This window comes from Molothrus ater, chromosome 22 (assembly GCF_012460135.2).
Source record: "Molothrus ater isolate BHLD 08-10-18 breed brown headed cowbird chromosome 22, BPBGC_Mater_1.1, whole genome shotgun sequence".
Lineage (NCBI taxonomy): Eukaryota > Metazoa > Chordata > Aves > Passeriformes > Icteridae > Molothrus > Molothrus ater.
Genome location: NC_050499.2, coordinates 1,025,193 through 1,039,807, shown reverse-complemented (window position 1 = coordinate 1,039,807; position 14,615 = coordinate 1,025,193). Strand labels below are relative to the sequence as shown.

The 14,615-nt window shown below is 50.8% G+C and overlaps 1 protein-coding gene across 2 annotated transcripts in view; it reads left to right on the top strand.

Moving 5' to 3' along the window:
- The window catches only part of FLI1 (Fli-1 proto-oncogene, ETS transcription factor), a 91,263-nt gene that overhangs the window by 56,493 nt on the left and 20,155 nt on the right, over positions 1-14,615 (top strand). For both annotated transcript variants that reach the window (XM_054517103.1, XM_036397614.2), the window contains 2 exons: positions 4,669-4,823; positions 8,203-8,406. In XM_054517103.1, the coding sequence (XP_054373078.1) occupies positions 4,669-4,823; positions 8,203-8,406 (359 nt within the window). The remainder of the gene's footprint in view (positions 1-4,668; positions 4,824-8,202; positions 8,407-14,615) is intronic.

The following is a 14,615-nucleotide window of genomic DNA, read 5'->3' as shown; positions in this document are numbered from 1 at the left end:
TGCTGGAACAGTTCCCTATGGAGCTGTATTACTGAAATACACAGAATGATTTGATCATAAATAGTGCCTGTCCCATCTGCAGGGACATTTTCCAGGGAAATTTTACTCCAGAGCAGGATGGGAGAGAGAACTCTGGACCCCAGGCAGGGCAGGAGAGGAGGTTGGTCACTCACCAGGGACAGTGACATATGAACACAACAGTCTGAGCCCCTGGAGAGCAATGTGTGACTCTGGGGCACAGTGTCACACCATGGAGCAGAGTGTGAGACCATGGAGCACTCCAAGTGTCACACTCTGGAGCATGCTGTGACAGCCTGGAGTACAGTATGACAGCCTGGAGCTGGATCTGACACTCTGGAGCACAGTGTCACACCCTGGGACACTGTGTGACACCCTGGAGCATCATGTGACACCCTTGAGCACAGTCTGACACCCTGGAGCAGGGTATGACTCCTTGGAGCACAGTGTCACACCCTGGAGGACAATGTGACATGCTGGAGGACAGTAGGAGCTGCTGGAGCACAGGGTCACACCTGGATCACTGTCACTCCTGGATCACACTGTCACTCCTGGATCACACTGTCACACCTGGATCACTTTCACTCCTGGATCACTCTGTCACACCTGGATCACACTGTCACATCTGGATCACACTGTCACTCCTGGATCACTCTGTCACACCCGGATCACACTGTCACATCTGGATCACACTGTCACTCCTGGATCACTGTCACTCCTGGATCACTGTCACTCCTGGATCACACTGTCACACCTGGATCACACTGTCACTCCTGGATCACTGTCACTCCTGGATCACTGTCACTCCTGGATCACTCTGTCACACCTGGATCACACTGTCACACCTGGATCACACTGTCACTCCTGGATCACTGTCACTCCTGGATCACACTGTCACACCCGGATCACACTGTCACACCTGGATAACTCTGTCACACCTGGATGACACTGTCACACCTGGATCACTGTCACTCCTGGATCACACTGTCACTCCTGGATCACACTGTCACTCCTGGATCACTGTCACTCCTGGATCACACTGTCACTCCTGGATCACTCTGTCACTCCTGGATCACTGTCACTCCTGGATCACACTGTCACACCTGGATCACTGTCACTCCTGGATAACTCTGTCACACCTGGATCACACTGTCACACCTGGATAACTCTGTCACTCCTGGATCACTCTGTCACACCTGGATCACTCTGTCACTCCTGGATCACACTGTCACACCTGGATAACTCTGTCACTCCTGGATCACTCTGTCACACCTGGATCACTCTGTCACTCCTGGATCACACTGTCACACCTGGATAACTCTGTCACTCCTGGATCACTGTCACTCCTGGATCACTCTGTCACACCTGGATCACACTGTCACACCCGGATCACACTGTCACACCTGGATCACACTGTCACACCTGGATAACTCTGTCACACCTGGATAACTCTGTCACTCCTGGATCACTGTCACTCCTGGATCACACTGTCACACCCGGATCACACTGTCACACCTGGATCACACTGTCACACCTGGATAACTCTGTCACACCTGGAGGACTCTGTCACTCCTGGATCACTGTCACTCCTGGATCACACTGTCACACCTGGATCACTGTCACTCCTGGATAACTCTGTCACACCTGGATCACACTGTCACACCTGGATAACTCTGTCACTCCTGGATCACTCTGTCACACCTGGATCACTCTGTCACTCCTGGATCACACTGTCACACCTGGATAACTCTGTCACTCCTGGATCACTCTGTCACACCTGGATCACTCTGTCACACCTGGATCACACTGTCACACCCGGATCACACTGTCACTCCTGGATCACTCTGTCACATCTGGATAACTCTGTCACATCTGGATAACTCTGTCACACCTGGACCACTCTGTCACACCTGGATAACTCTGTCACTCCGAGATAAGTCTGTCACTCCTGAATCAGGCTGTCACACCCTGGAGGACAATGTGACACGCTGGAGGACAGTATGAGCCCCGGGAGCACAGGGTCACACCCCTGAGCATGGTGTCACACCTGGATCATCACACCTGGATCATCATGTCACACCTGGCTCACAGTGTCCCACCTGGAGCAGTGTCACACCTGGATGACTCTGTCATACCCAGACCATGCTGTCACTCCTGGATCACAGATACCTCCCTGGGCCTCCCCAGCCCAGGCCATGCCCAGCAGCACTCAGCTCTGTGCCCAGCAGCACTCAGCACTCAGCTCTGTGCCCAGCAGGTCTCAGCTCTGTGCCCAAGCACTCAGCTCTGTGCCCAGCAGGTCTCAGCTCTGTGCCCAGCAGGACTCAGCTTTGTGCCCAAGGACTCAGCTTTGTGCCCAAGGACTCAGCTCCATACCCAGCAGGTCTCAGCTCTGTGCCCAAGCACTCAGCTCTGTGCCCATCAGCACTCAGCTCTGTGCCCACTCAGCTCTGTGCCCACTCAGCTCTGTGCCCATCAGCACTCAGCTCTGTGCCCACTCAGCTCTGTGCCCAGCAGGTCTCAGCTCTGTGCCCACTCAGCTCTGTGCCCACTCAGCTCTGTGCCCAGCAGCACTCAGCACTCAGCTCTGTGCCCACTCAGCTCCGTGCCCACTCAGCTCTGTGCCCAGCAGGTCTCAGCTCTGTGCCCACTCAGCTCTGTGCCCACTCAGCTCCGTGCCCACTCAGCTCTGTGCCCACTCAGCTCTGTGCCCAGCAGGTCTCAGCTCTGTGCCCACTCAGCTCCGTGCCCACTCAGCTCTGTGCCCACTCAGCTCCGTGCCCACTCAGCTCTGTGCCCACTCAGCTCTGTGCCCACTCAGCTCCCCGCTGCGGCCCCGGGGCCGTTCCCTGCCAGACACCACTTGCCCACCTGGCAGGGGCAGTGGCCCAGGGACCAGCGCTGCTGATTCCCCTGTGAAAGCCCCGTGTCCTCGTGTCCTCATGTCCTCGCAGCTCCTCAGCCTCCCTGGCTGCCCCGGGGACATGGAGCCTTCAGCAGTTGCCTCTCTGAAGGCGGATTTTGGTTCCCTGCCTGGAAAAACAGTAGGCGAACTAGTAAACCCCTAAATTCGAACATGTGTAAGTTATACATCTTATTTCCATTTTCCAGCAACATTCCCTTCATCGGACATGAGGAAAAAATTACCGTCTGCCTTGGAATATCTCGGTGGAGCATTTATCTCCCAGCCATGATAACTGAATTTCAGGCACTGCTCCCTCCCCCCCAGCTCAGGTTAAGAGACAAATTTGTTTAGTGTCCTGCTTGGACCTCTTGCCAGCTGAGCTCAGAGGGTGGGATTTGTGCATTGTCACCGTGCTTACCCTGCAGGGAATGGGTCCCTCCAGAAGCTCTTGGCTTCTGCCAGAGGAGAAGGACAGCTCTGGGATTAAAGCATGGCCTAAACTGCCCTGGAAATGGCTCTGGGATAATGCCTGGGCTTGCTCTGTGCAGAGGATGTGCACTAATTCCCCCCTTGGGAAGGTGAGGACAATGTGCCCTTCCCTGGAAGCCCCTCGAGGTGGGATGTGCTGTGTGTGCCTGGCAGGCTTGGGGCTGGGCTTTGAAGGGATGAAAGGCAGGAGCTGCTCCTGCAGCTGGAGAAAAGCACAATCCCTGCTCCCTCTTGGGCTTTGGAGACTGTCAGTTCTCCCAGAGTCTTCCCAAGGCTCTGCAGTAGGCCAGGCCTTGGCACGGTGCCACCTGAGCTGCTGGATGTCCCCTCTTCATCACCCTAGGACCTCAGGAGTTAAACTGGAGCCCTTTCACACCCATACTGGGGCCTGAAGTTCCTGACTCATGCCTGGGGCATCCAAGATTCCCAGATTTCCTCACCAGGTAGTGAACTGTGGCACTATTAGTCAGAGAATAATAGAATAACAGAATAATACAATAATTGAACAATAGAACAATTGAACAGGCTGTGTTGGAAGGGACCCACAGGATCACTGAGTCCAACTCCTGTCCCTGCATAGGACACCCAGCAATCCCACCCTGTCCCTGAGTGTTATCCAAATGCTCCTGCAGCTCTGGAGGCTCCAAGAACAGACAAGCTCTGTCCTTGGATCGATCAGACTGTGCTGCCATTGGGTGTTCTCTGGGGACAGCCCTGTCCCTTTGGGTGGGTGGTCTGGGTTCTTTGTTAATGAAAGGGCTGTTCCTGTGTCCCTGTGGGCTCTGCAGAAACACCTCAGGGCAGGTGGGCAGAGCACCTGTGTGCCATTGCCAGGCTCCACTGCAGCACCAGGGTGTTTTAGCACCACAAAGGGCGGAACAGCCCGACAGGGCTCCCAGGAACAGCCAGCCTTGCCTGGAGAACTGTTGGAGTGCACTGAGCATCCAGGCATGAGGGAGTGGGGTGTAACCCACAGACTGCTGTCCTGGACACTGGCTCCTTACCTGGTTTGGGAGTGTTGGTATTTCAGAGCCGCTGCAGACATTGCCTTGCCTGGAGTCATTCCCTTGGAGGCTCCAGCTGCATTATCAGAGATCCCTGTGTGCCCCACAGCCCCCTTATGACACCCAGTAACAGGTCAGGAATGGCCTCTCCATAAGGGAGAGGGACAGCTGAGTGTCCCCCCGTGGGCAGCCCCTCCTGTGTGCAGGGATGGAGGGGCTCTGATGCTGACCCAGCTTTGCTTTGCCTTGCAGGGAGTCCCCCGTGGACTGCAGCGTGAGCAAGTGTGGCAAGCTGGTGGGAGCAGGGAGCGAGTCCAGCCCCATGAGCTACAGCACCTACATGGATGAGAAGAACGGGCCTCCCCCCAACATGACCACCAACGAGAGGAGGGTCATCGTCCCTGCAGGTACTGCCATCCACTGGGGCAGCTCTCCCTGCTCTGCCTGCAGGAGATTTTTGTTTGATTTGTTTATCTGCTCCCTGAGGAATTTTCTCTCTTACAAACCACGCAAAAAGTAAGGAAAATATCAGAGTTTCTGGCTAGAGAGAATTCCCATGTCCTGGTGCATGATCTGAATCAGGATAGGCAGCATTTCTTTTCTGGTGCTTTTTCTTTTCTTTTTATTTTCTTTTAAAATTTTTTTTCCCCGGAATGAAGTGTTGTTTTGGTGTGCTGAACCAAATCCATCTCCTGTCATGTGTTAGAGGAGAATCTGCTTCCTGGGACACACAGGGGATGATCAAAGAGGAATGAAGTGAGCCCAAGTTATAACTCCCCTGGTGCTCTCAGGATCCAGCTGCACTTTCAAGTCACACTGATTGATTCAAAATGAGCTATTTTGTTTCCATTTTTTTTTTGTTAGATGTAGAAACCCAGAAAAATTCTATTTTGCAGGAACTGTGTTATCCTTCCAAAAATTGTCACACAGAAACATTCCTGTCCAGCTTTGTTTGTGTTTGGTATCCACATCTGCTGCCTGGAGCTGGCAGGATGCTCTGGATGCATTTGGACACTCAGGGGTGAGAGCTGCTGTGGGGGGAAGCCTGAACCTGGAGTGAGGAGCAGTTTCCCTGTGAAGTTTATAAACAGCCAGGGCCAGGAACTTTCCTGCAAAGGAGCCAAGTGCTGGCCCAGTGACATCCCAGAAGTGGCCCAGCTCTGAGGCTTTCAGCAGGGCAGGAGGGCAGGCAGACAGTGCTGGCAGGAGGAAATGCACTCGTGGAATTCAGCTCCTTTCTCTGAGCGTGGCTTGACCACGAGCAGATGACAGTTCCCAAGCATTTGTTTGCCATTTAGGATGAAAAGGAAAGGCTTGAACTGAATGCAGTGAGGAGAAGCCAATAAAAGACTGATGGCAAACCTCTAAATCCCATTCAGGCTGATGTTTGAGGGACTGGCTGAGCTGCTTGGGGACATCAGCACAGTTGTGTCCAGTGTCACCCTGCCTGGAAAGGTGCAGCTGGCAACAACCAGTCCCTGTGTAATTAAAGATGTTCCAGGGGCAGTACTTTTCCTGTATGTTTAAAAAAACCAAGGGTGAGCTGAAGTTTAGCATTGTTGAAATAGGGGAAATTACTTTCAGTGCCCCCAGTAGAAGAGAAAATTTGGAATCTCCTCTTTGAAGGAAAGTGAAGAAAAGGACTTTCCCCCCCCCCCTTATGACCATTCACAAATCAAACCCTTGAGATCCTTGTGAAAGAGCAGAGATTTACCAGACTTTGGAAGACAATAATGAACATCATCCCAGATCTCTGGCTGCAGGAGAGGAGGCCAAGTCATCCAAGAAAGGCATTTGGATATTTTAATTTAATCCAGAATGGAGATTTATAGCGCATTAAGGCGAAGATAAGCAAGAATAATGTCACATTAGGCTTACAATAGTAGTAATAATGAGCTCAAAGCCATGTTTCAAGAAGGCAGATTTTCAGACACCATTCAATGTCTTTTACAGTGTTTAAAGGGAGGCCACAAATTCACTATGCCCTCTAGATGTTAGGCTGTTTTCAAAACTCAAGACAAATAAGTCTTTCAATTAAAAAAAAAAAAAAAAAGAATGCTCCCTTGAATACTTGCATTGTAAAATTTGTAGCATTTGGCCAGTGCTTAGAAAGCAGAATTTCAATTAACTATTGCCAAAACCTGAAGGAAATCCATCTGTCGCTCTTAGAGCAGACTTGCAAAGGTGTGGGGTTGTAAATTCCTTGTTCTGAATTCAACTTTCAGCAGCCCAGGTTTTCTGGGGATTCAGTGGGGAAAGGTCTCAGTTACATTTCAGTTCCCTTGGTCTCAGTTCTCTGCTTGGTGCTGTTATTGCAGGGCTCAGGTGCCCAGGAATGCCAGGTGTGGGCACCTCCTGACCTTTCTGGGCACCCAGTGTCCAGCCCTGGGCTGAGGCGTTGCTTCACACCCCCTAAATCCAGGCACAGGCATTTCTTGTTCTGCCCAGAGCACCCCCAGAGCCCTGGGCATGTTCCTGTTCCATGTTCTCAGCTCCCTGGGATCTGAGTGTCTGAGGTCTGTCCCAGAGCTGGGCCAGCTGTTAATGACACATCAGACATCTCCAGAGTTTGAACTCCTCTGCAATCCTGTGCAGCTGCAGCAGAACATGAGTGTGCAGCTCCAGCTTGGAAACCGATCTGTGGGGAGCAGCAGCAGCACAGGAAACATCTGAGAATGCTGATATGCTCTGAAAATGGCTGTCAAGCACTGTGGCACCAGCTCTTGCTGGGCCCTCTGATCTAATGCCCTTTGCAGAATTCAAAGGCCGATTGCTGTTTTTAACCACTCATCTCCACGGGGCTGAGCTCCAGCCGGGCTGGAGCAGCTCCTACGTCAGCAGCAGCAATAAGGATCCCACAGCTGGAGCTCTGCTGGCACTCGGGGCCGCCCAGACAGCACAAAATGCACCGGCCCTCGCACAGCTGGCTGCCTTACAGGGACAGGGAGGCAGGACTGTGCTCCTGCCTGGGGTGAACAACTCCCACTCACAGCCAGGGCAAGCTGCTCTGTTCTAGCCACACTATTTTATTTTATTTTATTTTATTTTATTTTATTTTATTTTATTTTATTTTAGGTTTTATTTTATTTTATTTTTTTATTTTTTATTTTATTGTATTTTATTATTTTAGTTTATTTTGGTTTTATTTCATTTTTTATTTTTAAAATTTAATTATTTAATTTAATTTTGGGTTTTATTTTATTATTTTTATTTTATTTTATTTCATTTCATTTATTTTGGGTTTCATTTTATTTTTTATTTTTGTTTTTTATTATTTGATTTTATTTTTGGTTTTCATTTTATTTTTTAAAATTTTATTTCATTTTATTTTAACTTTTTATTTTTATTTTACTTTCTGAGTCCCTTTGCTGATCATGAACACCCCATGCTCAGGGTTTCTCCTGCCAGCTGTGGGCTCCCTAATACCCCTGGTGGGACTCGCACAGCCCTGATGTCCCTGCCCAGCCTTGCAGAGACACACTGGGACAGGAACTCCCTCTCAAAGAGCTCAGCTTCCTTCGGGAAGCTTTTTCCAGACAGAGAAGAGTCCAATGTCACTGGGGCTGTTCCCAAGCAGAGGAGGGAGCTTTGGGCAGGTGGGGAAGGCAGCAGTGACCAGGCCAGGCTGTCCATGCTGAGCCCTGCTCCAGCACGGTGCCTGCTCACCCTGGCAAAGGGGGTCAGTAAATTCAATATCTCTGCCTGTGAAACAGTGTCCGGTGCTGTGGCAGGGCTGCAGGGACTCTGCAGGTGTGTGTGTGCCCATCCTGTGTTCTCCCCTGGCAGATCCCACCCTCTGGACCCAGGAGCATGTGCGCCAGTGGCTGGAGTGGGCAATCAAGGAGTACGGCTTGATGGAGATTGACACCACCATCTTCCAGAACATGGACGGCAAGGAGCTCTGCAAAATGAACAAGGACGACTTCCTGCGCACCACCTCCCCCTACAACACAGAAGTTCTGCTGTCTCACCTCAGTTACCTCAGGGAAAGTGAGTATTGCCCTGCCCATCCCAGCCCCTGCCCCGGCGTGAACTCCAGGGCTCCTCCTGCAGCAAGGGACAGGGAGATGAGCAGAGCAAGGCAAGCAGAGAGAGCAAGCAGAGAAGCAGGGAGTAAAATGGGCTTGGAAAGTTCAGATGAACAAGATGAAGACAGATGGAGCTACTGGTGCTATCAGGGAGGTGAAGAACTGAGCAGGGCTCTGGAGGAGATTAGATAAGTCTTACCGATAACAACATCTGTGGCTATGTGATAAAAATGCACAAATTTGCCATGGAGATTAAGCCTGACATTAACTGATTTGTCTCAGGCAAACAATTCCATAGCTCTGCAGTCAGAGGGCCCTGCCCTCCCCAGGAACAGGACCCACAACTGGCCAGGGCTGGAGCTTTCCTGTGCTCCTGCAGGCCCAGGTTTGTTGGAGAGAGTTCAAAACCCAAGAGTGATTCCCATATGTAAATGTGCTGGCACAGATGTTGTGCAAATGACCCAGGACTGTGAGAAAAAGGTTATGGAAGCTCTTTATTGCTCCTTTCTGCACCACACTTGAGTATGGGATGGATCCAATCCCCCTTTTTGCTCTATTAAGCCCCAAACCCAGGAGCTGTGAGCAGTCTGGAAGTGTTATCCCAGCACCCAAACAGGAATGATCACCTTAGGGATGGCACATGCACCTGATGCTGGGAGTCTTAGATTTCACCTTTTCCAAGACTTCTGTGCAATCATGATCACACCCACAGCTTCCAGATGTCTCCTCTTCACTTGTAAATGGAGCTAAAAGCATTTCCTTTCCTCACAGAATTGTGCTGAGGGTAATGGTGCTCTGATGAGGCAGAGAACTGGAGCTGGGCCCCACATGCTCTGCTGTTTTTCCCAGTGAAACAGCTTTTATAGGGGTATCATTATTCAAACACTCAAAAATCAGGAGAAGGTGCCATAAATCAAGGTGGAAGGGCAAGGGAGAGAAAGGCCAAAGTATATTTTCTCCACTAGAAAATCCAATCGTGATGAAAAGGCAGCTGAAGATGTCTCCTCTAGCCAGTGAAGCAGATACAGAATTTAGGATGTTTCTTCAAAGTTGATCTCTCCCTGCCCAAAATCAGTGGGAGTTTCACAGATTCCAGTGGCACAGAAGTTAGATCACAGATGGGTGCCTCTGGAAGCCCCACCTTTATTTTTCTTGAGAAGTCGAGCCAAGGAAATGATTCACAACAAAAAAACCAAACTGTTGGATTTGAACAGTTGTTCCTTGTGACTGGACAATAAAATAATTTCCCATCCAAAATCAATGGCAAATTTAATTCTGTTTCATCAGAAAAGAGCTGCCAGTCCACAGGAAGCTTTCAATGATTGCCTGTGGAATTAGACAGTTTCCTGGGAAATGGGAAGGCAGTTCTGTGCAGGCCAAACCTGCTGCCTGGGGCTGGGGAAATCGGGCACTTTGGAACCAAAAACGCTTCTCAATTCCCACAAGATAAACACCCAAGTGGGACACTTGAGTTGTGTTATTGATAAGGTTTGAGAATTGTCAGAGAGATGGAGTTGGATGGGTTCAAAGCATACGAGCAGGCTGGATTTGGAAAGCTTGGCAGAGGAGTGGAATTCTCCAGGTGGCATCTCCAGGATCATCCCAGTGCTTGTGTCCTGTTGTTTGGGCTGACCAAAGGCAGCATCAGGGGAATTGCATGGTTGATCTCATGGCACGAGCCCCTAAGCCTGGGTTCAGTGGCCACTTTTACCATCTGCTGCTGCTCATTTGCTCAGGAGCAGCTTCCTGCTTGATCCCTTGGACACTGAGGTCTGGTCACACTGGTCTTCATGGCCAGCAAGGCAGCACCAGGGCACGCTGACATTCAGGACAGCAGTCCCTGGGTCACACCTTGCCTTTAAACACCTGAAATGAGGAGGTTTTGCTGTCTGTAAGGTGGCACCAGCCATCCTGCCTTCTCTCTGGGCCCCTCCATTGGGATTGTGAGGAATGATACTCACTTCCAAAAGTTTAGAAGGTTTATTAAAATCTTATAAAAAATACAACAGAAGACTGAATAGAGAAAATATTACCGTGCCAGGAGCAGAGGATTTTTCACCATGTGCTCATCCATACAATGGATGGTGCACATTTTAACCCTTTAGCCCCTCCCAAAATCTTGTCCATCAACTCCTTCTTCACTGTCCAGTGGTGGGGATCACTTCCTGACATCTTGAGGAGATCACTTTCTTACACATTGGAGGTCAGCTGTTGCCATATTAACAAGCCAACCCTCCCAAATGTCCCAAACCCAGACCACCCCCTGGTAACAAGGCAAGGGGAGTAAAACATAACTATACATCTATAAAACTTCTCTTAGCATATACTTACTTAAGATTTGCCTTTTAATTGTGAGAGTCAGCCATGGCATTCCTCACCTACCACAGGATGGTGTCTGTGGAGCAGGGGTTGTGCCTCACAGTGCTGGCTGTGCCCAGCACTGCAGCCCTGCTGCAGCTGCAATATTTAAGTGCTGCTGCAATAATGATCATCAGAACATCCTGTCCTGCCAGGGCAGTGCCTGCAGTGATTTCTGTGCTTTAAGCCACTGCAAAACTCGAGGAACTTTGCTGGACTCAGGCAGACTGCTCACTCCTGTTTCACAGGGAATTCAGTGCCAGTCCGTGCCACTTTAGGATGATGGATGTGTGTGTGCTGATCCCAGATGTGCTCCTCAGAGCAGCTCCTGGCTGCTGGAGCTGGGCAGAGCATTCCTGCTTCCCTGCAGCTGCTCCCAGCCCGAGGACAGGCTGCTCTGGGCAGTGCTGAGTGTCTCCCTCATGCAGAAACCCCTTCCAGAGGAGCTGATGGCTTTTCCAGACCAGCTTCCAGTGGATGTTCAGTGCTGAACCTGTAGCTCAGTGCCATGGGGGTTTGGGCTTTCATTTTCACAAGTTTTCTCCTTTTGGAAGGGTGTTTGTCCCACAGACATTCCCTGCTTAGGGTAGGGAACAGGTGATGGCCACCAGCACAGGAGGATTTGGGGGCAGTGCAGACCTACAGGCTGGATTGCCTCTGCCCAGGCTCTCTAAAGGTGTTTGTGGTCTCGGGATGTTAAGCTGGATATGTGATGATTTATGAAACCTCAGCTTTGGGGTTTGTTTTCCAAGAAACAAAGATCATCTGAACTTTCTGAGTTGTTTCCTCCCCCGACAAGGAGACCCCCTGAAAATGAGCTTTCCCAGAAGGTTCTCAGCATTTTACACTCCTAATCAGGGTGAAACCTTCCTTAAAGCTGCCTATGAAATACATTATTTTGGCACATCTGAGTCCAGACTGAAAAAATAAACCAGCAACATCTGCATGACCTCAACAAAAGCTCAGTCTCAGTTTTAGCAGTGGAAGGTTCAAGGTGAGCTGTGTAGTGCAGTCAAGAGTAACCCAAACTCATCCCACAGCACCTTTAGGCCTGGCTCAGAATGGTGCAGTTGTTTCCTGTGGCCACAAGCCATGGAAGCTGGCAGGCATTCCAGAGCCTCTGTGATCCTCAGGAGACTTCAGAGTGCAGAGCCCAGTCCTGCAGCACTCTCCATCCTTTGGAGCTTCCCAAAACACCCCAGTGGATCTTTCAGGGAACTCCCTGCCCACCCCCTCAAACAATCATCTTTCTGTGCATGTTCCTTTTAGTTCCCTCTCCAAAATCAAGCCATGCCTTGATTTGCCTTCCTTTTGCTCATCCCCACACACTTTGGGGCTCCAGACTGATCTTTCTGCAGCACATTCTGCCTGGTGAATCCTCTCCAGCCAGCTGTTGGGCAGGGGAAGGGAGTTTTGGATGCATCCATGCTGTGTTTGGGTGAAGATCAAAAGAAGCTGAGCTGCCACCTCCATCCTTTCCCTCCCTGTTGGTGGCACAAAGGGGAAGAGCCTGAAAGGGAAAGAATGAGGCTGTGGTGAGAAGTAGAAAACTGTTCAGTGGTTTTTGAGCCATGTGTTAATGCCCAGCAAAACCATCCTGCCAAGTGCAGCAGGACCTGGATTCCAGCAGGAGCCATGCAGGGCCTGGGGAAGGCGAGGGTAAAAAAGACTCTCAAATTAAATAAACCTGAGACTGTGGAACCAAGATATTCCTGTCCCTCTGAAGGATGAGCTGCCTCGTGGGAGGGAAGGGTTTATGGGAAAAACCTCTCCTGCTTTTCAGTCCTTCTCCATCTTTTTGTAATGAATGCAAGGGAAAGAAAAGAAAGGGAAGAGTGGGGGGTGCCATATAAGAGCGTGTTTAAACATTAATTATGGGAGAACAGCCCTCACTGCATTAACCATACCAGAGACCTGATCCATCCTTCGTGTCCCTCACCCAGGGAGGGGAATGGAACAAAAATGAAAATTCATCACCCAAAGCTCTGCCCTCGAAGGAGAGAGGGAGGAGCAGCCTGGCTTGTGTCTGTCTGTCTGTCTGCTTCCCTCTGTCCTGATCTGGGTCTCTGCCTTTCTCCCTTTCCCTCCTCCATTGAAACCCTTAATAGGAAACACATTTCCCTCTCTGTGGTGTTCCCACCAGAAACCTCAGACTGCCGGGCAAAGGTGAGAACTTTGAGCAATTAAACCGGGGGAGGCGCCGGTCCTTTCCAGTGGCTTGGGCTGCATTTTTTACCCTAAAGTAGCTGTAGGTTGATCCTGCTCGCTCAGTGCTATTCATCACCCCACCCCCACCGCCCCAGCCACTCATTTGCAGCCCATTTAGTCATAGAAAACCACGTTTCTGAATTCCCCAGCACTTCCCTGTCTGGCAGGGGGAAGCTGGGCTGGGCGTTGCACTCAGGATTGCTTTAAATAACCTGAAAAGGAGAGAGTGGTGGACAGGAGTTTCCCCACAGATATTCAAGAAAGAAATGCCAAAGCCAGAAACCATCCGATGAAAACATGAGTTACGTGGACAGAGTTGTTTCAATTCCTCCAGCAGCCAATCTCTCTAAATATTCCAGCCAATCCCTTTGGCCACTGGCAGCTTTCAGAGCCAGGGTGCCCTTGGGATCCCTCTGAACTCTTTACCTCCTCGTTCACCATCCATCCTGGTCTCTGGAAGCATCCCCTGACTTGCAGCATGTGGTACCATCCCTCCTCCCCTCCCTGCGAGCAGCTTTGTTTCCCAGCACCTCCCGCCTGCGTGTGCTGCTGGCTTGTGCAGCCTCCGGCTTTGTTTGCCTTGGGCAGGACAGAAATGCGCTGCAGCACAAGGCCAGCAGCATCCAGCACCTGCAAAGGCTCTCAAATCTGTCAGGGACCTGCCCAAACCTCAGCTCTCACAGGACAGACACTCTGCGAGCACTGAGGGGCAGCTGGGACCCTGTGCACCAGAGGAACGTGCAGGGCTCAGCCCCAAGGCTGCTCAGCTGCTGAGAGGGGTTCCTGCCCTGCTGGGGCGCTGGGGATGCTCAGGGCAGGATCCCCTTCATGGAGGGGATCTCAGAGTGTGAAAGCACTCAGGGCAGCATTGGTGCTGCTCCAGCCACAGCCCCAGGACACACAGGACCCTGTGCCCTGTCAGGGCTGTCACTGCCCCAGCAGCTGCTGCTCCAAGAGCTGCAGGAGGGTGAGCCCAGGGGTGATGTGAGCACACTTAACCAGACAGCCATGAAATGGGCATTTCATGCTGGCTTCCCTGGACTCCCAGGATCTCCTCCTCCATTTCCAGGAGAGTTTACAGGAGAACCAGAAGGAAATGCTTAGAAAGGAACATTTCCCCCACAGACGGTGCAAAACAGAGACCCTTCCAACAGGTTCCTTTTGTGCTGCACTTGTGTGTCACGTGGGGCTGGATGGAAAGGCCTCTCTGAAGAAAGGGAGCTGCTCCCAAATTCCCCAGAGCAGGGAGATGTTGGAATCCCAGTGAGAGCTGTGCAGCTGCTGACCCCAAACCAAGCATGTGACACTCTAAAAATGGCCAAAAAGGTCCTGACAGTGCAATTTGTGTCTTTTCTCCTGCCTGTTCCTCAAACAGAAAATTTCTCTATCACAGCCAGAGAGAGAAAAGTTTCTTCCTTATCCTGTCACAGAAACTGTGCCACAGGCATTTCTGGAGGCTGTTCTGGGACAGATCCTCTACCTGTACAACCTCACCCCTTAGGAACAGTTTTCAATGGGGGACATCAAGGCACTCAGTGAAGGAGTCAAGTGAGGAAACAGCAGCACGTGTGCCCTGCAGCTACCAAGCTTTTAGATGAGTTTCAC